We start from the raw sequence: 27,040 nt of genomic DNA, 5'->3' as shown, positions 1-27,040 counted from the left end.
CTTCAACAAAAACTACTTCCATTTTTTAAAAATTTCACTCTCATTTTGAATGTTATGCCCTTTTCTTTTGGGCTTGAATCTGTATCTCTGCAACTTATTATGAGCTTCACAGACTCACCTTGCCAGGTTAAGCTTTAATGGCAATGATGCTTCATTATCCTTATTGCCAGTGTCAACTACGTGAACTCAGTTGGTACTTAACTTCCAACAAAGTCTTTTGAATTCACCTGGAATATGAAGAGCTGTAAACAAAATCTGGAGCTGGAAACAATGTAGTTTATTCATGGGTTTTCCTCAGACTGTGTCTGGAAACTTTTGTAATACATTGCTATCACCCAACACAATCCTTACCATTTAAAGTAAAATTTATTATCAAAATACATATATGTCACCAGAAAAAAACCCTGAGATTCATTTTCCTGTGGACACACTCAGCAAATCTATAGAATAGTAACTATAACAGGATCATTGGAAGATCAGCCAGAGTGCAAAAGGCAAAAAACTGTGCAAATGCAAATCTAAAGAAAGAGCAATAAATAATGAAAACATGAGATAAAGAGTCTTTAAAGTTAGATCATTGATTAGGGGAACATCTCAATGATGGAGCAAATGAATGTAGTTATCCCCTTTATTCAAAATCTTTATGGTTGAAGGATAGTAACTGTTCTTGAAACCGGTGGTACAAGTCCTGAGGCTCAAGTACTTTCTATCATAACATTCTCATTGAGTGAGAGGCTGTTATTATGTTACCACTCAACCAAATTTTCAATCTCCCCCTTGTATGCTGATTCATCACTTCAGGCCACAATAATATTGTCGTCAACAAACTTGCATATGGTATTTGGAGTTGTGCTTAGCCACACAGTTATAGGTCTAAAATGAGTTGAGCAGGGAGCTAAACCCACAGCCCTGTGGTTCACCTGTGCTGATGAAGATCATTCTGGAGATGTTGTTACCAACCTGAACTGACTGGGATCTACAAGTGAGGAAATCCAGGATTCAATTGCACATGGAGGTAATGAGGCCAAGGTCTTGGAGCTTATTGATTAGTTTTGAGGGGGTGATGGTATTGAATGCTGAGCTGTAGTCGATAAGGAGCATCCTGATGTATACACCTTTGCTGTCTAGATGTTCCAGGATTGAGTGAAGAGCGAATGAAATGGTACCTGCTATGGACCCGCTACTCCAGTAGGCAAATTAGAGTGGATTCAATTCGCTTCTTAGGCAGGAGATGATATGTTTCAACACCAGTCTCTCAAAACACTTCATCACTATGGATGTAAGTGCAACTAGGCAATAGTCATTGAGGCAGATCACCACTTCCTTCTTTGGCATCAGTATAATTGAAGCCTCCTTGAAGCAGGTGGGTACCACACACTGCCGAAGCAACAGGTTAAAGATTTTATTAAGTGTGCCAGCCAGTTGATCAACAGAGGTCTTTACTATTTGGCCAGGTACTCTGGCTGGTCCGGATGCTTTCTGTGGATTCGCTCTCCTGGAGGGACATTAACTTTGGATACTGAGATCCAAGGATCATCGGGAGATGTGAGGGTTCGCAATGGTCCTCCATGTTCTTATGGTCACAGAGAGCATGGAAGTCATTGAGCTCATTTGGTAGCTAAGCTCTGTTCATTCCTATGTCACTTGATGTAAATTTGTAGGAGGTGATATCATTCAAGCCCTGCCACAACTGGTGAGCATCTCTCATTGATTCAAGTTTGGCCCAGAGTCTTCACTTAATCCGTAAGGTAGCTATCCTGAGATCATACCCGAAAAGGGGTCACATCCTGAAAGTATTAATCATTCATGGCTAATACAGTACTGCATATACAACATTGCAAATAGCATATGAAGCTCCAAAACCAATTTGATGAAGTGACATAAAGACACTTGAAGATAAAAATAAAATTTGTGGGAACTGAAGGCAAATAATCTAACTGGCTGAGATATTAGTTGAGCAATTGGTGTCAGAGAGTCGAGACTATTGGCAATATCTGAAAAGCAACATCTCACTGTGATCTGTGTTGAAACCTGATCTATTCACCACATTTATAAACCAGTTAGTTAATTAAGCAGAAAACTAAAAAACATGCTTGTGGAAAGTGTAAAGTAGGTAGCACTGTACAGCAGTCGAGATGGAAACATTCATTTACAAAAAGATGAATAATTGGGCAAATGGGAAAATCTGTGCCAAATGAATTTCAATGGACTCAAATGTACTCTGGACCTAAATAGGTCAGAAAAGAGTGAAGATCATGTCAAGCAAAATGGAAAACAGAGAATATCAATTCACCTTAACCATGAAGCTGACACAGCTAGATAATGAAAATATGTTAAAAGGTCAGATGGACTACTGATATACAGTAGAATTTAAAAGGGGAATGGAACATAGATTGTAAGTCCTGGCTAAATTACACTGTGATACCATGAGCAGTCCTAGGATACATTGGCATTGAAGTGTGTGGGACAAGGATTATTGGAATACTAACTAACAGAGAGGAATGATTTCTGGCTGATTCTGGGTCTAGCGCCTTGGAGAAGTATTTAAAAATTGGAGTCACTTTTCAAGAGAAAAATCTATAGGTACGTCTGGGTGCAAATGATAGCAGATGTTTACATACTTGTAGTTGATGTTAGGTCAATTGGTTGATAAATCTGTGTCCTAGAAAATGTTGTTAACTGGAGATATTAAGAGAAACAGAGAAAAGTTAATATATTCAGTTGGATCTCCTTGATTGTGGAAACTGTCTCGGGGGCTCACTGACCTACTTCTCATCCAATTTACTTAAGCCCCTTTTAATACTGGCATGATGTTAGCCAACTTTGTGTTGTTTTATTCACTCAGGAGTAGAAATGGACTTCAAGCACGTTGAGTATTCTCAATTGAAAATTAAGAATTAATATGTTGCTCTATGGAGCCTGAATTTTGTGTGGGAGTATATTTTTACTTTCTGATTACTTTTCAAGGTTTTATTACGCAAGAATAGGTGTCTCACTATATTTGTAGGTTTATGTGCCCTTATTCTTGCTAAATACTGTCTCAGGAGTTTTGCAGTTTAAAATTCATGCAGCAGTTCTATAAATAGTTGCTGTGCTTTGCACATAGTTTATTAACTTTGTGTCCTTTGGGGCTTTCTGAGAACATTGATAAAGTCATGATTCAGCTGTGGATACGTTAAGTATAGCTGCTAATTTTCCCAGTGCATGGCCCTACAAGCAAAAGAATTAGTTTTAATTGAGAAGTACTTTATAAATGACCCCCTTTCTTTCTCTGAATGCCCAGTTCCAAACTACATCCCAAATCTTTAACATTTTTCAGTTTTTATGATGAGTTAACCATTTATGGAATTTATAGATCCATGAAGCTTTAGTACCACTTCCCAACAAAAGAAGGGGATTCTTGAAACAGGCTACTTAAATTTAATGAGTTTTGTTCTGTTGTGACTTCAAGTTTCAAGGATTTGAATACAAGATAAATAGAACTTAGTTGAAAAGGATGTAAGGAAAATTTGCATTATCTGTCTTCCATTTTTTGCTTTAGATTGTGAAATGGTACATGAGATTACTGTCTGATTTTTCATTTTTTCCTTTCCAGATGGTTATGTTTGGGTCTACAGTAACCAGCTGTCTTTTGAAGCTGGTACATACTGAATGGATTTCATAACATGGGCTCAGATATTGAACATCAGTAAGTTTTATGTTCATGTGAACTTGTTGTACTCAGATTACTGGTATATAGAGGATTTTCTCCAACAACTTTAAAAGTATCATTTCGTGTCAGTTTAACTTCCATGGTGGGAAAAATACTGGAATGAGTTCTGTGGGACAGTATAACTTAATATTTGGGAAAATAGAGTTTGATGGAGAACAGACAATAAGGATTTGTTACTGAAAATTTCTGGATGGCCAACATGATTGCAATGCTGTGGAGGGTTAATGAGCAAAGCACATTCATAGATTTCTTTCCACAAAATCTGGATGGTAGGCTGGATAAGACTGTGAAGGGCCTGGAGTTCAAGGGAAGATGGCAAATTGGATTTGGATCTGACTCAAATTCAGGTTCAAGTTCAAGTTTAATGTTAATATCTTAGACATACATACACAAAGTATAGGCGCAATGAAAATTAGTTTTTTTTCCACAGTGGACAGTGCATTGCAAATGTGAGAAACGCAAGTCAACATAAACTTAAATGAACAGAAATAATACATAACTTACAACAGGTAACAGGTAACAATAATACAACAGGTGAATAAAATAAACATTACACATTTAATTCACGTTGAGAGAGAAAGGGAGGAAGATATGTAGTCTGAGGTAGTGTTGGTGTTTTTCAGGTTGGCAGAAAAACCTGATGGCAGTGGGAAAGAAGCTGTTATTGAATCCTGAGGTGTGGGTCTTCAGGCTCTTGTACTTCCTGCTGAATGGCAGCTTCGGGATGAGTACATGAGTTGCCTGTTGGGAGGAGTGGGATGTCCCAACTGGTGGATGATATTGCCTCTTGTAGATGTCCTTGTTGATGAGGAGAGCTATACCTGTGACGGAACAGGTTGAGCATACTACTCTCTGCAGACTCTTGAGTTTATATGCATTGGAGTTTCCATACCTGGTTTTGATGCAAACAGTTGGCATCCTTTCCACAGTACATCTATAGAAATTTGTTATAAATATTCATAAACATCTAATAAAGTAGAGACACTGAGCACTTTATGATTGTATCCATATCGTAGACACAAGATAAATTCTGTAAGGTGTTGACAGCCAAGAATTTGAAGTTGCTCACCCTTTCCAACGCCGACTACTCAACGAAGACTGGTTTATGTTCACCTGACTTCCCCTTTCTAAAGTCCACAATCAGTCCTTGGTCTTGCTGATGTTAAGTGCAAGGTTGTTGTTACTGCACCACTCAACTAGCTGAGCAATCTTGCACCTTTACACCTTTTAGGCACCATCTGTGACTTTGCTAGCAGCAGTGGGGTCATTACTGAATTAGAATTCAGTGGAGGTGTGGTTTGCCAGATAGTGTAAGTATAGAGAGGGTAAAGCAGGGGTCTAATCACATGGGTCCCATTGCAGATGTCTACAACTAATGCTATCACAATCAGAATCAGAATCAGGTTTATTATCACTGACATATATCATGAAGTCACTACCTCCTCCCATAGATGCTGTCTGGGGTGCTGAGTTCTGCCAGCATTTTGTGTTTTTATATATCATGAAATTTGTTGCTTTGCAGCAGCAGTACAGGCTATACTTAAAATATACTATAAATTACAATAAGAAATACATAAGCAAGATGTTGAAGCCATCTGTGAACACTCCAGCCAGTTGATCAGTGCCGGTTTTTAGCACTCGACCAGTGATACAATCAGTCCGATGCTTTGCAAGGTTTCACCCACTTGACGGATGTTATGGTGCCAGGCCCCAAAGCTGAGATCACAGTTCGTCATGTATTCAGTAATCTTCCTCTCAAAGTGAGTATAGAAGGCATTAAGCTCATCAGGGTGACGTATCAATGCCACTTATGCTAGAATACAAGAGCAAGGTGAAGCCTCACCTTGAGTATTGTGAATAGTTTTGAACCCCTCATCTTAGAAAAGATGCGCTGACATTGGAGAGGGTCCAGAGGAGGTTCGCAACGATGATTCCAGGGATGAAAGGGTTATCATACAGGGAACGTTTGATGGCTCTGGGTCTGTACTTACTGGAATTCAGAAGGATGAGGGGGGATCTCATTGAAACCTTTCGAATATTGAGAGGTCTAGACAGAGTAGATGTGGAAAGGATGTTTCCCCTGGTGGGAGAGTCTAGGACAAGAGGGCACAGCCTCAGAATAGAAGGACACCTTTCCAAAACAGAGATGCTGAGAAATTTATTTAGCCAAAGGGTGGTGAATTTGTGGCCACATGCAGCTGTGGAGGCCAGTTCATTGGGTGTATTTAAGGCAGAGATTGATAGGTTCTTGACTGGACATGGCATCAAAGGTTACGGGGAGAAGGCTGGGAACTGGGGTTAAGAAGATAAAAAAAAAGATCAGCAATGATTGAATGTTGGAGCAGACTCAATGGGCCAGATTGCCTAATACTGCTCCTATGTCTTATGGTCTTATGTTTTATGCTCTGCCACCAGGTTTTTGAATGGACATTGAACCCATGAACACTACTTCACTACTTTGTTAATTTTATTTTTGCACTACTTATTAAATATAACTATTATATATATACATTTAATGTAATTCATATTTTTCTCTATAATTATGTATTGCATTGTACTGCTGCCACAGAGACAAAAGACAAAAGACAAATTACAGGATATGTTCCAGTGATATTAAACATAATTCTGATTCATCTTCACACTGTAGAAGGTGAAGGCATGCAAACCCTGCCACAGGTGTCGAGCATCTGTTTGTGTCTCCAGCTTTGACCAGAACTGCCTCTTCATTTTCACGTTTGACTGGTGTATTTACAGTTGGACGGGTATTTACAGAATCCCATTTTTGCCAATGGGATTCTAAGAGGCTCAGTCTCTTTTAATAGTCTATTCCATTACTTTTTGTGTGTATGCATATTAATGATTAACTCATTAAATGAAGGGGGCATAATTAGGATTTTGCAGATTATATACAAATTAACCAAAGAGGAAAGCTTTCGGGGGAATGTGGATGGTACGGTTAGTAGGGCAGAAAAGTGACAAATGGATTTCGGTTCAGAGAAGAGCGAGCCAATACATCTGGGGAGGTGCAAGAGGTTAAGGTAATAGGTTGCATGATATTGAGTAGTGTGGACATCAGTCTCAGTCTTGCCCTGGCATAGGACATCCCATTGGTACACATCACACCTTCCCTACAGCTGTTCTCTGGGATCAAACTCTTTCTCTGCAACATCTCTTCAGCCATAAATTCATCTGGTCTATTCTCTCGCTTCCCTACTCACTGACAGGTGGCAATAAAATCAATTCTTCCATTACTACTTTTGAGAACCTGTTTTCCAATTTTTCTTCTCATCACTCAAATTCATCCTATAGAACCTTTTCTCTTTTTATAGCCTCACAGAGACCCAAGGCACTTAGAACTGGTGAGATAATTTTGAAGTCTAGTTGGGAATCTACGGTAGGGTGCAGAGCATTCATTCTGTATACAGATCCCATAAAGTACATTGTGATAACTGACTGAGATAGTCTGCTTTTGTGATTTTAGTTGAGAGATAAATACAGTATTAGCCAGGACACACTGGGAACTCCCTTGCAATTCCTCAGCTACTAGACAGCAAAGAGATAAAAGTATCTAAACTCTATTGTTGATTTTTCCTATCTTTTGATTTGATTGTATCAGTCGCTTTTTTATTGGTGCTTACCGTTATATTTTCATTTTTGTCTTTGCCATCTATCTGAAAGGCAGTTAAATGTCTTAGCCAAACCATGGTGCCTATGAAAATGCAGCACCCCCTTCAGCACCGCTCTGGCCCTGAATCAGATCGCCGGAGTAAAACTTGAGTCCACAATAATGTTAAGGCAGGGGTGAGATTGTGTAATTCTTTGTATGTTTGCCAAGGTGTATTTACTGTGCTTTGCATCTGCTTTCTTCCATTGTGGGGTTTAATGCTGCGTTAAATCATGCATTTATTAGTCATCTCCTTATTGCTGACTCTGGGAATTGACCAATGCAGCTGACACTTGGGCACAGTGTCCCCGCCCACGGCGTTGTTGGACAGCTGATGCGACGCTGCGCTCTCGCTTGACTGTCATATGATCGGTGGTTGCGGAGCTGAAGGGGAGTTAGAGCGCAGCCCGAGAGTCGGCATTGCACGGGGAACGGGAGCAGCAGCGCTAGCGGGATCGCAAGCCGGAGCGGGGCGCGCAGACACACACACGGCGATGAGCATGTTGGTGTTGATCAATAAGCTGCTGGACTGGTTCAAGTCTCTGTTCTGGAAGGAGGAGATGGAGCTGACGCTGGTTGGCCTGCAGTACTCGGGCAAGACGACGTTTGTCAACGTGATAGCGGTACAGTCAGTCAGCATCTTGTAATTAACCCGCGTCTTTATTTATTATTCATCGCCCCGACAGCCAGAAAGCGAGTAGCGCGACCTCCCCCCTCAACCCTTCCTCACCCACCCGGATTTCAGGGCACAGTCACTTCTCTTTGGCCTTTTGATATCCTCCCTCCACCCCGCTCCCTGTCGTTTAGACCCATTCACTTTGCCTTGTAGCGTTCTGCCTATTTCTGGTTGCCCCCTAATTTGTGTGGGAATCACTCGGGTCTGGCGCTCCCACCGTGGTCTGAAGGGCTGGGTACCTGCTGAGTGTTTGGGAGGAGCCCAGTTCTACTGAATCATGTCTCAGCCAGGCGAACCTCTCTCTCCTGCAAAGGCAGGGTTATCATCATCTCCTGTGCTGTTTCTAGCCTGGCTTTTTTATTCCCTTTAAAAAATAACGTGTTTTATTTTTACTAACTTCATCACTGCGAAAAACATTATAGACGATTGTGTGTGATTTTTTTTGTACACACACCTGCCATGTGCATTATGGCTGCACCAGGTCTCCTTGTGTTACCAAAGCCCATCCTCGGCAAATTACAACCCCGATTCAGTCGCATTATGTATAAATCACTAGTACTGTAACTGATTTTAGCCTCCAAATTCTGCAGTTAAAACCATGCAATGAGGATAGATATTTGTATCCATCCTTCCTTTCATCATTTTAAATTAGGTGCCCTTTGATTTGATTCTACATTCATTTACATTTAATTGTCATATGTTGGTTTGTCTTTTGATTTCCTTTAATGGTGATACTGCCTTCCTGTTTGATTCTTAAATTCTCATAATTAAGTTGGATGTGAGGAATAGGAGTCCCCCTTTCACTGATAAAAGTTTATCTTGCTGCAACATTGAACTTGTTCTACTGTAAGAAGACATTCATTACCATTCAACAAACATGCTATTCTGGGGAAAAAATTACCCCCTTCCCTTCGTCCACCCTCTAGTGCAGGGGCTCCTCTAATGCTAAGTTTACAGTATAATTGAATAAAGTAATATATAAAGTTTTGAAAATGTACTGAATCAATTTTTTAAAAGTTTATTTTGAGAGTGTTAGTATTGTTGACAGGGCTTGCGATTTTTGGCTGTCTCTAGGTGCTGCCACATTGCTTAGTGGCTTGTTACATTCCACTGTTCTTCCCATGAAGGCACCCCTGCATTGCTGCTGGGAGATCCAGCAATAACAGAACAGCAAGATACTTACTAAGTCAGGATGGTGTTTGATTTGGAGGGGAATTAGCAGGTGGTGAAGCTTGCATGCACCAGCTGCCCTTGACCTTCCTGCTAGGACAGGTCTAGGAGGAACTGTTATAGAAATCGAGATGGGGTAAGCATATTTTATGAATGCTGTCATTGTGACGGAGGGAATAATTGTTTAAGGTAGTGGATAGGGTACAAATCTAGTGACTAATTTCTTCAGGATCATGTCAAGCTTCAAGTGTTACTAGAGCTGAAGTCATCCAGGTAAGTGGAGAATATTCCATCGCATGTTTTGTGATGTCTTGTGACACAAGACATCACAAGATGTATCTTGTTGATGTCAGGAGATGAATCAGGTTAGCTAGCCTCTGACCTGATCTTGTTGTGATGGTATTTATTTTTCTGATCCAATTGAGTTTCTAGTTATTGGTGGCACCACGAGTTTGATTTCCTGAAGTGTGATGAGAGTGGCTCTCCTTAACAATACGGCAAGGACCAGTATTTAGACAGCCTTTAGCTGGTGATGTTAATTGGCTGGCATTTTATAGTGAAAACGTAGCTTGATAATTTTCAGCCTGTGCCTGAATGTTATCCAAGTCATAGAGTAACACAGCACAGAAACAGGCCCCTATATCCATGCTGACCATCATGTAACCAGCTATACTAACCCCAGCTACCAGCACTTGATCTGTAGCCCTCTATAGCTGGTTATTCAAATACTCAACTTTTGTGAGAAGACACCTCCATCGCCCTTTCAGGTCTTGGTGCATGCGGGCATGGGCTGCTTCATGTGCTGATGAGATATGAATTCCAGAATTATTGGTGATAATCCACATCTATGATGTTGTGGAGGGCTGCAGATGGTTGGGCCTTGGATACTGCCTTGAGGATCTGCTTGAACCATCTCCTCAGGATGGGAAGACAGACTACTGATATCCAGAAGTATCTTTGTGAGGTGTGACTCCAGCTGTTGGAGTGATTTTTCCATGATACTGATTCCCTCCAATTTTACCAAGATTTCTTGATGCAGTGGCTGGTCAGATGCTGGTTTATTGTCAGGGGCTCACACTGATATTACCTCTGGAATTCAACCATTTGATTCAAAGTTGGAACAATCCTGTGAAGTGTTCTAGAGAATCAGAATCAAGTTTATTATCACTGGCATGTGACGTGAAATTTGTTAACTTAGCAGCAATTTGTTAACTGCAATACATAATGTAGCAGAGAAAATTAATAATAATAATAATAAATAAACAAGTAAATCAATTACGTATATTGAATAGATTAAAAAAGAAAGTGCAAAACAGAAATACTGTATATTTAAAAAAAGAGAGGTAGTGTCTAAATGTCCATTTAGGAATTGGATGGTAGAGGGGAAGAAGAAGAAGAAGTAGAAAGCCCTTAACTCAGAGTGGAGTCATCGGGATGCCATCGTGACAGCGTTTCTTTAGCAGGCTTTCTTGTTTTTACGAAGCCGAGTTGCTAGTCCGACACTCAACCCAGCGCAGGTAGAAAATGTGCAAGGGAGTCAGCTGGATTCGAACAGGAGCCTTCACTCTGAAGTCTGGCACTGATGCCACTGTGCCACCAGCCAGCTAAGAGGGGAAGAAGCTGTTCCTGAATCGCTGAGTGTGTGCCTTCAGGCTTCTGTACCTCCTACCTGATGGTAACAGTGAGAAAAGGGCATGCCCTGTGTGCTGGAGGTCCGTAATAATGGACCTGGTAAAACCCATAGAAATACTTCTTGAGCATGTTATTGGTAAATGTGTGCTGCTTGGCCGCACTGTTCATCACATCTTCATTACTTTGGTGTTTGTCAGGGCAACGTTAAGATGCCACTTATCCAGCCTCGATTTGCTCTGACTTTTGTGACTTTTGTGATATGACTTGCGTAAACTACTACAACAGCCCCGCTAGAGGTGTAGTTAGTTCTAGAATGTATGACTGCAGTAACAGAGTCAGGTTTGCTGACAAAGATTTAATATCTTAGAATGCATTTTGTATTGCATTTCTGTATTAGAGCTTTGCCAACATAGTTTTACACAAACGAGATTAAATTTTAAATTGTTATTGCCAAATCTAAATGAGGTATAAATTCAATTAGACAATAGACAATAGGTGCAGAAGTAGACCATTCAGTCCTTTGAGCCTGCACAGCCATTTTGAGATCATGGCTGATCAACTACTATCAATACCCGGTCCCTGCCTTGTCCCCATATCCCTTGATTCCCCTATCCATAAGATACCTATCTAGCTCCTTCTTGAAAGCATCCAGAGAATTGGCCTCCACTACCTTCCGAGGCAGTGCATTCCAGACCCCCACAACTCTCTGGGAGAAGAAGTTTTTCCTTAACTCTGTCCTAAATGACCTACCCCTTATTCTCAAACCATGCCCTCTGGTACTGGACTCTCCCAGCATCTGGAATATATTTCCTGCCTCTATCTTGTCCAATCCCTTAATAATCTTATATGTTTCAATCAGATCCCCTCTCAATCTCCTTAATTCCAGCGTGTACAAGCCCAGTCTCTCTAACCTCTCTGCGTAAGACAGTCCAGACATCCCAGGAATTAACCTCGTGAATCTACGCTGCACTTCCTCTACAGCCAGGATGTCCTTCCTTAACCCTGGAGACCAAAACTGTACACAATACTCCAGGTGTGGTCTCACCAGGGCTCTGTACAAATGCAAGAGGATTTCTGACAAAGAAAAATAAAATCCTTGATGTTAATCATCCTGTGCTTTGTCCTTGTGACTTCTCCAATGTTTTCTGTTTTTTTTTGTGGGAATAATTATTATTTTGTATTAATCTAGCAATAACTTCAGTTTTGCATCTTCTTGAGAATTTTGCTCAACAGAGTGGAAGAAAAAGAAAAAATGAAATTGTCTATCTGGACCTTTTCATTCTGAATTGGCCGTGTCTGTAATGATCTGTAGATTCTGGTACATCTCAAATTGACTGCAAACTTTCACACTGTTAACTATACTATTGCCTTAGTTCTGGCGTCAGTTGACCAAGACTGTCCTCACCTGATTCCATTCCTCATTGTTTTCATGCAGCTGAAGTGAAATCCAGAATCTTCTGAGGGTGTTTAGTTCTGTTTCTGTGTGATGCCTCTACGCACTCACAACCAAGGAAGTTTGGAAAAGCTCTTCTGAAACTTAACTTTTCACATGTATTGTGAGAATGACTTGATGGGTTTCCAGCTTCACCAGTCACACAGTTCAAGTCATTCGATTGGTGAGGCCAGTTTGACTGACGTATTAGCCCTTCGCTCCCGGATACCTTCCCTGAGGTCAGCACTATGTAAGCTGCCGTCTTGTGACAATGAGAAAAAAATCAAAGGAAAGAAGGTAGGGAAGTAACAAAAAAACTGCTTTTGCACAGTTGATTGGCAAATGTAGTTTGGTCACCATCATAGCAAATGATGCTCTCCAACAATGCTGCTTTGTCGATACAGTACAATTGTTTTGTGTAGATCAGATTTTTCCCTTTCTCTGCTCCCATGTATATGGCAGTAATGCTAATAGAAGGTAACTATTTAGTGTCTCACTTTTTAAATTCCTTGTTTGAATTTGATAAGTGGTTCGATTTTTGTTTTTCTGAGTTATATCAGAATCTGAATCAGGTTTAATATCACTGGCATATGTCATGAAATTTGTTAACTTTACAGCAGCAGTACCATGAGATACCTGATAAATATGGATATATATATATATATAGCGAAAAAACAAATTAAGTAAAGTAGTGAGGGAGTGTTCATGGGTTCAATGTCCATTTAGGAATCGGATGGCAGAGGGGAAGAAGCTGTTCCTGAATCACTGAGTGCGTGCTTTTGTGCTTCTGTTCCTCCTACCCGATGGTAACAGTGAGAAAAGGGCATGTCCTGGGTAGTGGGGATCCTTAATGCTGGACACTACCTTCCTAAGGCACCATTCCTTGAAGATGTCTTTGACACTCCTTGCATGTGAGAGATTCTTACAAAAGATGCCATTGAAATATGAACTGCCTTCACAGTATAACATTTCTAGATTAACATAATGAGAAAATCATGATTCTAATTCTCTTGCAAACTAAACTACTTGTCCAAAACAACTTGTATTGATAATGGCAAGTGCTTGTTGGTTTTTCTTCTTTACTCATGTACTCATCATCATCAAATTTTCCCTTTTTAACAGGCAATATTGATTTTGAATTCTACCCCAAAAATATCATTGTGTTTACTCAAACCAAATTACAAGCAGACCCTGGGTTATCAATGTATTCCATTACCTAGAAATGTCCATTAGTGATTTCCTTGTAAATCAGAAACATCTGTTTTTATAGTAGCCTGTACAGTATCACTGCATGCACTTGCAAAACGTTTCATTTCATGATCATCCAACATTCCCCTTAATTAAACTACTACAATATATGCGGCATCCTGTCATTAATGAATACCATTAAACATTTTATTGTTATTATTACTAGCTTAAAAATGTGTGGAAGAATTTGCATTTGTAACCCAGGGAGCCTCAGAGTTCAGTTCTTAAATTGGACCAGACTTGTTTTATTTGTATCAAAATATCAATCCTTCAGTTTCTGTTAGTTTTCTATTTTGTTTGTTGATTTCCATTTTAATCATTACCAACACTGCAGTTTTTTTTTCAAAAATTGTTTGTTGGAATATAAGCAAAGCAGCATCTATTGTGCTCTTGCTGTCTGCCTTGTAAATTTCCAATATTGATAGTGTCACAAATAAGACAATGTATCTACAAAAGAAGGGGCTGGCCATTTAAAATCTAAGTACATAAACATTTCTGAGTGGAGAAATTCCTGAAATTCTCTGCCCCTGAAAGTCATGGAGACTAGATAATTTTAGTTTGAGATAGATAACTATTTGGAAGATGGAAAAGTTGAGGGTGTTGGGTAACTCACGCAGAAGGTGAGTTGAGCCCAGCATAGGTCAGCCATGATCTTATTAAATGTAGGCCAGGCTCAAGGAACCAGCGGCTTGTGCTTAGAGTTGATGCATCTTCATTGTAGTTCATGCTGGAGGATTATTTTAGTCTGTACTTGCTTGTGTGTTACCTTTTGTGGTTCAGGTTTGACTCGGGACTTTAATATGTAGCGTGTTGTGTGAGAGTTGTATTGATGGCAGTATTGTTCTCAGATGAGATTTCAAACAGATGCTCAGTCTATTTTCTTAGAATCCCATGACTCTGTTTTACATGAGTATCTTGGTGTTTGTTCCTGTCTGTGCTACCAAATATAAATTTGTTTGCATTTTGTAGTACTTTGGCATGTGTGATCTGGTTGCTTTTTAAGTGCAAAACTGCTTTCCTGCTTCCTGTGTGAACAATTAGTTGTGTATTTATTCACTTTGCCAAGATTAGCAGACCTGTATATAATTCCCTTGATGTATGATTTAAAACCTTCAAGTAAGTATATTATTAGAGTATGAATATGTCACCATATACCACCCTGAGATTAATTTTGTATTGGGTGTTTGCATTAGGTACAAAGTACAATAGAATCAAAAACTATATAGAAAGACAGACAACCACTGTGCAAAAGAAGACAAACTATGCAAATACTAACAAAAACTACTAATAAATAATACTGAGAACGCAAGTTGTAGAGCCAGTGATCAACTCCATTTCCCACTGCTCTTGCGATTAAAGTGTCGAGGAAGATTGAGGTCATCAAGGGCCAGACAGGAAGCCGAGTGAGTGTTCAGCACCATCAAGCTGAGGGTGTCCGGTCTCTTTCACTTTCTCCCTCTCACTCACTGCTGTCTGCATGTGATCCTCTTCCTCTGTCTTGTTTACTGCTCTTGCAGGAAGGTCCTGCGTTCGGATGGTCTCTACTTCTGCCTCTTCCTCAGCTCTTTCCCCCACCCACCCCCACCAGAGTACTTGGTCTTGGGCAAGGTTCAATCGATGTGGTTTGTGGGTTGCACTCTGTAGTTCACTTTGTGACCTGTTTCTGGCTCCTCGTTTGTTGCTATTTTGTGTGATTTTGATCTGGGCAGGCTGGCTCTGCAGCCTGAAGTTAGTGAACGACACAGCACTAGATTGAACTGAACTGCCTGGACTGGTTCAATGATTTGTGGTTTGGTGTTTTAATTTCTGTATTTTTCAGTTTTTTTTGCCATTTGCACTTTGGGGGAGTTGGTGTTTTTCTTTGAATGGGTTGTATGGCTTTCTGTCTTTGTTTTCAAGTCAAGTCACTTGTTATTGCCAATTTGACCATAAACTGCTGATACAGTACACAGTAAAAATGAAACAACGTTCCTCCAGAACCATGGTGAAACAACACAAAACTACATTAGACTCTGTGAGACAACTCAAGGCTACACTAGACTACATAAAACAACACAAAAACTACACTAGACTACATAAAACAACACAGAAACTACACTAGACTACAGACCTACACAGGACTACATAAAGTGCACAAAACAGTGCAGGCAGTACAATAATTAATAAATGAAATAATTAATAAACAAGACAATAGGCACAGTAGAGGGCAAATTTCAATATAATAATAAATGATGTAGATATCAGTCTAGACTCTGGGTACTGAGGAGTCTGATGGCATGGGGGAAGGAACTGTTGCACAGTCTGGTCATGAGAGCCCAAATGCTTTGGTACCTTTTGCCAGACGGCAGGAAGGAGAAGAGTTTGTATGAGGGGTGAGTGGGGTCCTTCACAATGCTGTTAGCTTTGCAGGTGCAGCGTGTGGTGTAAATGTAATAGCGGGAAGAGAAACCCCGGTGCAGGGTCTTGTGATCTGAGATGGTGCAATTCCCGAACCAGGCAGTGATGCAGCTGCTCAGGATGCTCTCAATACAACCCCTGTAGAATGTGGAATGTGGTGAGGATGGGGGGGGGGGGGGGGGGAGGTGCTGGAGATGGACTTTTCTCAGCCTTCATAGAAAGTAGAGACGCTGCTGGGCTTTCTTGGCTATGGAGCTGGTGTTGAGGGACCAGGTGAGATTTTCCACCAGGTGAACACCAAGAAATTTGGTGCTCTTAACAATCTCAACAGAGGAGCTGTCAATGTTTAGCGGGGAGTGGTCGCTCCGTGCCCTCCTGAAGTCAACAACCATCTCTTTTGTTTTGTTCACATTCAGAGACAGGTATTTGGCTATAACCTAGTCCGTTAGCCGTTGCACCTCCTCTCTGTATGCTGACTCATCGTTCTTGCTGATGAGACCCACCACAGGTGCTGCACAGTCGTGGGTCAGCAGAGTGAACATCAGTGGACTGATCACACAGCCCTGTGGGGACTTTCATGCTGAGTGTGATGGTATTGGAGATGCTGCTCCTGTTCCGGACTGACTGAGGTTTCCCAGTCAGGAAGTCTAGGATCCAGTTGCAGAGGGAGGTGTTCAGGCCCAGCAGTTTCAGCTTTCTAATCAGTTTCTGAGGGATGATTGTGTTAATTGCTGAATTGAAGTCTACTCCAGCATTTGAATGTACCTGTCTTTTTTGTCCAGGTGGGTGAGGGCCAGGTGGAGGGTGATGGCGATGGCGTTGTCTGTTGAGTGGTTGGGACGATAGTGGCTGGCTGTGGGAAGATGAATCTCAGGGTTGTATACTGCACACATACTTTGATAATAAATGTACATTGAATATTTGAGTCATTGAAAGAGAGTCCATTGGTTGTGAAATCAGCTCAGTGTTAAGGAGAGTGAAGTTATCCATGTTGGTTCCGGAACCTGGTGGTTGTAGGGTAATAACTGTTCCTGAACCTGGTGGAGTGGGACCTAAGGCTCTTGTACCACCACCTCCAATGGCAGCAGTGAGAAGAAAGCATGGCCTGGATGGTAGGGGTCTTTGATGACTGATGCTGCTTTCTTGTAGCACTCCTTGTAGATGAGCTTAATAGGGGAGGGGACGTTTCCTGAATGTACTGGGTGGTATCCACTACTTATTGTAGGCTTTTCCATTCATTGGCATTGCTGTTTCCACACCAGGCCTTGATGTATGTAACCAGTCAGGATACTCTCCACTACATATCTATAGAAGTTAGGAAAGTAGAGGCACTACCGAGCTGCCTTTATATTGGCAGTTGCGTGCTGACCCCAGGGCAGATCCTCTGAAATGATAACATCAAGGTATTTAAAGTTACTGATCTTCTCCACCTTTGATCTCCCATGAGGACTGGCTTATGGAACTCCCGACTCTTCCTCCTGTAGTCAATAGTCAGTTCTTTGGTTTGCCTAATGTTGAGTGAGAAGTTGTCATTGTAGTATCATTCAGCAGATTTTCAATCTCCATCCTATATGCTGATTCATCACCACCTTTGATTCAGCCAGTAACAGTGGTGTCATCATGAAAATGATATTGGGGTTGTGCTTGGCCTCACATTCATAAGTAAAAAGCAAGTAGATCAGGGGACGAAGCACACGGCCTTGTGCTGCACTTGTGCTAATGGTGATTGTGGAGAAGATGTTGTTACCGGTCTGGTCTAACTGAGAGAGAAAATCAAAGATTCAGTCGCACAAGGAATTGTTGAGGCCGAGGTCTGGGAGCTTATCGATTAGTTTTAAAAGGATGTTAGTGTTGAATGCAGAGCTGTATGAATGCAACTTCACTGTTCATGGCATGAGTGAAGAGCCAATGAAATCGCACCTACTGTTGACCTGTTGTCACAGTAGTGAAATTGGAGTGGATCTGAGTCCACTCATCTTAAAACATACTGAAATATAGTTGGTCTGGGTTATTACATGGCCTTCTCCTGATTACAACCATTTAAAAGGTGTCATAAGTTGGATGGCTCCTGTTTTTTAGTCAATATTTTATAACAGTAAGATCTGTGTCATCCACGGCTGTGGTATTGGAAATGGAGTTAAATTCCAGTCAATATACCGAGATTGTTAGGAAAAAGTGGCAAATTGTAGATTTATTTTTATTAATGCACTCAAAGTAAAACGTGCCTTGTATGTTATTAGTAAGAGCTCCAATTATCAACCAGTTTTCTTTTAATTGTGTTTTTCTATTAATGGCTTTCCTTTCATGTTTTTTGATGTTGTAATCAACTTTCCAATCCTGAATGTCAAGCTCTTGAAATATAATTTGACTCATCACAGATTCTGACAGCTTATTTATTTTTTTCTGCATTATCAAAGCCTAACCTTGTGAAGTATTAATGTGAATCTCTCAAATGCCTCTCGCATGTCAAACAGGATTTGCTTCACTTTTGTAGGTTTTCTTCTGCTTTATTACTTTGTCATTTCAGTTTTTTTATACCCACATTTCTTACTGAACTTTGCAGTATGATTTCAGGTTTTTTTTCTCTCTACCATCTGATATAAATAAACTTTGGCACAATTTTAATTTTGGCTTGTTTCCGTTTTATTTCAATCCATGTTTAATTAATGGAATTACAATTGTGTAAATAATATGGTATAAGTTATTTGTTGCAAATCTGAGAATAAGGGAGTAAGAGAACTGGATGATCTCTTGCTAGAATGCTGTTCTAAACTAATTTAGCAGACAGTTGGAATTTCATCATCTGCATTTCTAGATCCTCCAGGATTCTTGTGCTTTTTTCCCATTTGAGTAAAGTGCAGACTCAAATCAAAATCTGTCGTCCCCTGTGGGAAATACCTTGCTGCATAAATGCACCCCGGATTCCGGTGGGATAGGGATAACATTTAGACAGATTGGAAAAAGCAATTAGATTAATTCCTGCAAATCCAACAGATAGAAGATAGATGGATTACGTTGATCATATTCCATCCATGTAGGATGTTTTGTGAATGGCTTCCTGAGTTCTGGTTATTAAACCTGATTCTGATTCAATATCACTGGCATATGTCATGAAATTTGTTAACTTTGAGGCAGAAGGTACAATGCTATACATGATAAATATAGAAAAAAATGAATTATAGTAAGTATATATGTATGTGTGTGTGTGTGTGTATATATATATATACATTATTACATGAATAATAGAGTATGTTTCTCATATGCCTAACTAGTTTTATATGTGAAGGGAGAAACTAAAACCGCTGCTCACAACTCTAATTCACTATTTCTGATTTTTGTTGGGCAATCCCACTGAACCATTACAATTGTATTGGAAACAAAAAGCTGTCAGTGATTGCCTGAATACAAAAGGGATAAGTAGCCTCCCTCGGTCGTGGTCGACCATGTGTACTATGCCTCTGGTAGTCACCGGGAGTGGCTTCTCCAGGGTGCAAGCCAGGGCAGAGTTGATGTGGAGATCCTTCTGTTGCCCATACAGTGGGACCCCCCTCTCCATGCTGACGACAGATCCAAAGGAACGACGAAAGTTGGTACAGTTTGGTGCCAGCAACATCTCAGGAGTTGCCGTGCCGGCGCTGGGTACAGCAGTCAGCCACCTTCGGGACTCCGACTCCAGATTTTTCCTTGGGGTTTACTCCCAAAGCCTTTCATGTGAGCGGGTATAGCCGCAAGGCAGCAGAGTTTTCCCTCTCCTAAATGAGCTACCATCCGCAGTTAACGAGCCCCATCTGCCCGAAGCAACTGGTTTTAAGGCGTCAGTGGTCTGCCTTTGCCCCTTCTCTTGTCAGTGAGAACAGCTCCTCCGGGCATAAGGACTATGCCACACATGAAGGCCAGAAGTTGGACTTGGTTGTCAGAGGCTGTTTAAGACATACGCAATGAAGAGCATTTGTTTAGCAGTGGGAGCTACCACCCTTCGGCTATGACTACCGGAAAAGGGATTATTATTTAAGGAATTCAGCCTTGGTGAATTTTAGCATGGGTGAGATGGAGGAAAAGCATGATTTTTTTTAAAACAGTGAAATTGATTCTTGTATTTGAGTTTTGGGGTGGATCTGGAACATTGACTTTACCTGTAATTGCAGGTCTCTCATCCTTAGATTAAGATATTGAGTGATATAATGTCTACATGTAAAGATTGTTCAACAATTCTGGATGATATTGACAATGGATAGTATTGAAAAGTAGAGAGAGAGCCAATGATGGGGCGTGGGTCATGGTGGAAGTGAGTTTCTCAAGAAATGTTTTTCCGCTAACCTCAACTGACAAGTAATACACCTGTGTGGGTTAAAAACAAACTGCTGGAGGAGTCTAGTGAGTCAGGTAACATCCATGTTGGAGGCAGAGGGATGGTTGATGTTTTGAGTGCTGTTTCTTGGGCATCACTGGAATAGTGTGGGAGTGGGATGGAAAATTAATGTATCAGCCGACTAGAAATTCAGCCTTGCAGACTGAATAGAGGTCACCTAATCTGTTAGGTTCTTACACTATAGGGGAGACTGTATTGTGAGCATTGAATGTCATACACTACATTAAATAATGTGTAGGTGAATTGCTTAGCTCCCCGGATAGTGGGATGGAAAAACGTGAAGTGGGAGGAGCGGAATCCTTTGCAACAGTCTGGCACTTGATTGAATATTGTGAATTCTTTGTACCTTATTTCAAAGAAGAGAATGTTGCTATTAGGATAGTTCTCAAGGAAGGTGAAGGAAGACAAACAAGGATGTTTATGAAATGCATTTGACTTGTCTTCTGTGATGTTTGTGTGTCCATTCTCTGAAGCTATGGACAAGCGTGGCTTACTGATAACTCACTGGAGTTCACCGATTCAACCTTTCCTGCTTGCGTCAGGTGTTCAGGCTTCATACTATCCAGATAAACACTAGATTCTTCTAGGTTCTTTCTGTCATTTGATTGATGATGTGAAAAAATATAGAACACATTTTGCTGCAGGCAGCAGTCCAGATGGCAGAAGTTATCCATTTTGCGGCAGATAGCCTGCTCGTACTTCACTAAATTTGAAGAGTTGGTGAAACTAGTTGAACAGCATACACGATGGTTCACCTGCGTTCCTATTTTTAAAAAATAAGAGCTAGACTTAGCTTCCATTTGCAAGTAAAATTCAGCTTTTGCTGCTGATTTGTGAAAATTGTTGAATGCTGGTATATATCTGGAGTGGATATAGTATGATCTCATAGTTTATGCATAAATAGAAGAGGCAGCTTATTGAGAAGAAAAATGAACTCCAAGCAGGCACTTGATCTTGGTCAGGCAATGTATATACAGTGCTCAATAAAGTACAGGGTTTGTATCATCACCGAGTAAAGGTTCAGAGGAATTGACACCTTGGGGCTGGACTATTCAGCATCTTCAGGAAGAGGAAAGAACTGCAGGACATACGAGGGGTGATTGATATGTTTGTGGCCTAAGGTAGAAGCAGTCAATTTTAGAAAACCTAGCACATTTATTTTTCAACATAGTCCCCTCCTACATTTACACACTTAGTCCAGTGGTTGTGGAGCATATGGATTTTGGACCTCCAGAAAGTGTCCATGTATGGGTGATTGATAAGTTCATGGCCTAATGTAGAAGGAGATGAGTTATACAGCTCTCGTTACAGGCACGTGCAGTTCAACTCTTTGACTGATTATGCAGAAAGTTTGAAGCTAATAGCTCATCTCCTTCTACCTTGGGCCACTAACCTATCAATCACCCCTGATGAGTTATTAACTTCAAAATTTCTGCCCTAATCACTCATAGAATCACTCAATGAGAGCTGTATAACCCATCTCCTTCTACCTGAGGCCACAAACTTATCAATCACCCCTGCTGTGGACACTTTCTGGAGGTCCAAGATTCAGATGCTCCACGACCGCTGGACTAAGTGTGCAAAAGTAGGAGGGGACTATGTTGAAAAATGAATGTGCTAGGTTTTCTAAAATTGACTCCTTCTACCTTAGGCCATGAACTTATCAATCACCCCTCGTAACATTGGGTTGACGGATATTGACACAGTGTCTGCCATAATTGTAAGTTCAATGGACATCTGCTAACAGTTCACTCGAAAGGAAAACAAGACCATGGTAAACTCAAGCAATCAAGCAGTTTACTTTGAGAAGTAGAGCTTGTACATTTGAGCTGGGTGGAGATGCTGATTGGGATGGTTGGAATGAGAGTTCGTACCTTTCTAATATTACTGTACTTCTCTGATATTGGTATATATTGAAGTAAAGGTAGTGTTGGTAGAAGCTATGTGTTTTGAGATAGAGGCAAGCTGTGGTGGGTTGGTGGACAATGAGATGGGAGGCGGTGGATGGCAGATCAAAATTAGATCGTTGTTGTAAGTTGACACAGCTGCTGTAGTTTTGGTGATGTGTGAGCAGGATTTTAAACACCATTGATGCAAAGATCTAATGATGCTCTGGTTGTGACTTGCTTTCCTTTGTATCTGGACTGAAGAATGAATCAAGTGTGAGGACAGAATGATAAGAGAGTTATGAAGCAAAGCTCTCTAGTTGATTCAAGTGAGGGATGCAATTTGCCAGGCCAAAACCAACTGTCATAGATAAGAGGAGATTAGGAGTGTTTTAAAACAGGTATAAATTTTGTTTAAATGAGCTGTACTTGTACTCCAAAGTAGTTCTTGTTGAATAAAGAAGCAAAGTATGGAAGTTAAAATTCATCTGAAGGCGTTTAGTGTAGCCTGCTTCTTCCGCATATGACCTGCAAATTATAGTTTGGCTGGGTAGAAGCTGAAGTGACAACACAAAGCAGGTATCATTGAACCAGGACAAGAGAATGTGCAGATGCTGGAAATGAAAGCAACACACACAAAATGCTGGAGGAACTCAACCGGTCAGGCAGCATTCATGAAAAAGTATATGGAACCAGTATAGATTTCTGATGAGGCTACTCCGATTTTCCTGCAGTGTAGACAGGTGGCACCATTAAGATCTGAGGTGATAGAAGGAAATAGAGACAAAAATAAGCAGATGCCCTGAGCATTTGATTAATTTGTCTGCTTTGTTAGGAGGAGGAAAGTTGCATCAAGGCATATTCACAATGAAGCTGGAGGGAACGGAGAAAAGCAGGAAGGGCAGATTAGGTCCACCGATACCGAGAGCGAGGTTTGATCAATCCAAGTGCTAGGCCGATTTGGAAAGGTCAAGAATGGGCTGAAACATGGCATTAGGATCCAGACCCAGGTTTTAGAGCAAGGAATGACCCAATGTATCGACGATTTAAATGCCGGGCGAGACAGATTGAAAAGGCAGAGTGTCAGGACCAGTTGCGAGGTTCGGTCCATTTCAGCACTCTGTTCCGTGACGTTTACTCCTCTCTTCACTGCACTGAGGCTGAGCTTGTGAGGCTGTTCCAGGGCTTTTGTCTGCAGGCTTGGCGACATTTACTCCACTCTTTGCTGCACTGAGCCTGTGGGCGTGTTCCAGCTGCTTCAGGCTTCGTGTCTGAGGAGACAACTTTTGTTCTAAGCACTATTTGCTTACTCTTATTGTTCACACAATTTGTGTTTTTTTCTTTCTCTCTACTTATTGGGTGTTTATTTTAATGGGTTCTTTTGGGTGTCTTGCAAGGAGATGATTCCTGAGGTTGTATAATGTGTACATACTTTGATAGTAAATGTACTTTTGAAGTTCGAACTTTTTGAAACTTTGCATTTCACAGACTTAACCACATCTAAAATTAAACAACAATTCTAATGATTTCTTGGTGATAAGTACACAACATAGACTCTTGTAATGCGGCAGATATTTGTGATGTTACAATATGTACAACGTTGGGGATAGAAATATAAGAGATTCTGGATACTGGGATTAGGCACGAACAAAGATCTAAATCCAGATGAAGAGTTGCAAATGTGAAACATTGATTGTCTATTTCCCCCTGCAGATCCTGCCTGACCTGCTGAGTTTCTCAACTCAAGACACTTTTCTCAGGAAAAATAAACTCTCTTTTTGTTTAATTTGGGATGGGTCAGCTTTGAGCATTTTTTTTTAGACGTGGGTGGTTTGATCCAAGGATTACCTTGCACCTCGCGTTAGCACGACCAAAAAGCTGATTGTGGACTTCAGGAAGGGTAAGACCAGGGAACACAAACCAATCCTCATGGAAGGATCAGAAGTAGAGAGTGTGAGCAATTTCAAGTTCCTGGATGCCAATATCTCTGAAGTCCTAACCTGGATGCAACATATTGATGCACCTATAAAGAAGGCAAGACAGCAGTTATAATTCATTAGGAATTTGAGATTTGGTTTGTCAACTAAAACACTCAGACCTCTACACACTGAGGAGAGTGTTCTGACAAGCTGGATCACCGTCTGGTGTTGTGGGGGAGCGGTGGGCATACTGCACAAGATCAAAGTAAGTTGTGGAAACTTGTAAAATTAGTTGGCTCCATCATGGTACTAACCTCTGTAGTATCCAAGATATCTTCGAGGAGTGTGCCTTAGAAAGGATGTGCCCATCACTAAGGATCTGTCACCACTAGGGCATGCCCTTTTCTCGCTGTTACCATCAGGAGCAGGTACATACAGAAGCCGGAAGGCACACACTCAGCGATTCAGGAACAGCTTATTCCCCTCTGTCATCCAATTTCTAAAAGGACATTGAACCCATGAACACTCCTCACTACTTTTTTAATTTCTCTGTTTTTGCACTACATATTTTAACTTAACTATTTAATAGACTTATATGTGCACTTCCTATAATTCAGTGTTTTTCCTCTGTATTTATCAAGTATTGTATTGTACTATTCCCATAAATTTAGCAAATTTCGAGGCATATCGGTGATAGTAAAACTGATACTGATATCATAGGCCATCTTAATGAAATGTTGCTGTCTGGAAGAACATCAGGAATACAAGGAGAATCTAGAAGCAATACTTTGATTACAAGATCCAAGAAAATGTTTGAAGAATAAAAAAGCACATATTTGCTGCCTATTGAAGGACTGATTTATCAGAAGATTTTATTATTGCAGTTTTATATACACCCTGTCCTGCAAACTTTGTCGGAGACCAATTAGGACTTCTGGACTTTAAAGGACGCTTCTTCCCACAAGTTCCACAATAAGAAAACAAAGCAAAAGTGGGCAGAGACATATAAAGGTCCATTGTGAAAATCAAAGCAGTTAACTGCTAACTCAAAAGTTCTTCAGTGGATCGTTACCTTATGGCTTTGTAAGGTTCTACCATTGCCATATCGAAAGTAAGGATGCATGTTTATGTGCTTACTTTCGAAAGGGATTTTAATGCAGAACTGAATAAATGTTATTCACAACTGTCATCAATAGAGTTTGACAAAACTTCATAAATTTTATGGTCCACAATATTTATAGACTTATCGAAGACACTTTAAATGTGTGCAAGGGGAGAGCTGGAGTGCAGAGATGACTGTTAACATTGCCTGCATGTGATTCTATTCTGCAGTCCAAGAGCAGATGGTACAACCAAAATGTGGGGGTGCAGGAGTGCATTTCATGTGAAACAAAAATACTGCAAACTGCACCACTGGATTTCTTTTATTGCATTGTTTTTTTTTCCCCCTGATATTTGTCAATTTGCAGCAAGACTTTCTTCAGGCATGCAGCACATGCCTGTACAGCTCAGTATAGCGGAGTACCATCTCAACGTGTGAAGAAACCCCAACAAATTGGATCTTTCTTTCCATCCACTTTGACAGTAGACCAGTCAGACTAATCATTCTGCTCTTGTTATAAGATGTGACCTCGGCCTCTCCTGAGAACGGAACCAGCTTGCAATGGAAGGAGAATGTGAAAATTGCAACCTGTTAACTTTTCACAGTTTTAAATGAATCAAGCATTCAGAATGGTGTGACTTAAACCAGGGATCTAGAGTTGTTTCTATTCTTCCGAAGCAAGAATACTCAGGAATATCTTGTTGCCAGAGATTTTGACTGGTGTGCTGGATATATAAGCATTTGGCAGATGCTATGGAGGAATTTAAATATGTAACCATTTTACCCCGAATTATATCTGCGGACCAAACTGGTTTTATTAAAAACTGTTACTCTTCTTTCAACATTAGGAGATTAATGAATTTTGTTTCACTCCTTCACGTAGTATTCCAGAATGTGTCATTTCATTAGATGATGAGAAAGCATTTGCAGAGTTGAATGGCCATATTTATGTACTGTACTTGAGAAATTTAATTTTAGTTCGACATTTATAACTTGGATTAAATTGATATATAATACCCCAGTAGATTCGGTTAACACTGATTATCAAAGATCTCCCTTTATTCGCTTATTTCGGGGTACCAGGCAAGGTTGTCCGCTTAGTCCATTACTATTTGATATTGTTCTGGAACCTTTAGCAATTGCTATTTGAGAATCACCTAATATTTTTGGTATTACCTGTGGGAATGAGATACATAAACTATCATTATATGCAGATGATTTATTATTGTATATTTCTAATCCTGAGGAATCCATTCCCGCAGTTTTATCTTTGTTGGCTCAGTTTAGTAATTTTTCAGGTTACAAAATGAACCTTAATAAGAGCAAACTGTTTTCTCTAAATATGCAGATTCCAATTTATGGATGTTTACCCTTTAAATTGGTTATCGACTATTTTATATATTTAGGGGTTAAAATTACAAAAAAATAAGGATTTATTTAAGGCTAACTTTTTACCCTTAATTGATCAGATTAAACATTTATTTACCAATTGGTCATCAATGTCTTTGTCATTTATAGGTCGGATCAATGCTATCAAGATGATTATATTACCTAAATTTTTATATTTATTCCAAGCGGTACCAATTTTTATTCCAAAATCTTTTTTTGATAGTGTTGATTCTAAAATTTCTTCTTATATTTGGTAGAATAAAAATCTGAGACTAGGCAAAAGATATTTACAGAAGTCTAAAAAGGAGGGTGGTCTGGGCAATTAAAATCCGCTATTTGAAATTTTGGCTATGGGACTTCAAGCCCTTATAGGGTAAATCTCGAATGTAAATCGGTACAAGGGTTTTCACTGGGTTCTATTATAGGGACTTCACTTCCCTTTGC

General features: G+C 40.3%; 1 protein-coding gene across 1 annotated transcript in view; it reads left to right on the top strand.

Moving 5' to 3' along the window:
• Window positions 1-7,750: 7,750 nt before the first annotated feature.
• Window positions 7,751-27,040, top strand: part of LOC132398446 (ADP-ribosylation factor-like protein 8B-A) — a 122,789-nt gene continuing 103,499 nt past the window's right edge. Inside the window, exon 1 of the mRNA XM_059977897.1 lies at window positions 7,751-7,999. Coding sequence (XP_059833880.1) covers window positions 7,871-7,999 — 129 coding nt within the window. The 5' untranslated portion in view covers window positions 7,751-7,870. The remainder of the gene's footprint in view (window positions 8,000-27,040) is intronic.

Source organism: Hypanus sabinus, chromosome 8 (genome assembly GCF_030144855.1).
Source record: "Hypanus sabinus isolate sHypSab1 chromosome 8, sHypSab1.hap1, whole genome shotgun sequence".
Taxonomy (NCBI): domain Eukaryota; kingdom Metazoa; phylum Chordata; class Chondrichthyes; order Myliobatiformes; family Dasyatidae; genus Hypanus; species Hypanus sabinus.
Note: the sequence above shows the minus strand (reverse complement) of the source record. Positions and strands in the feature narration are given on the sequence as shown.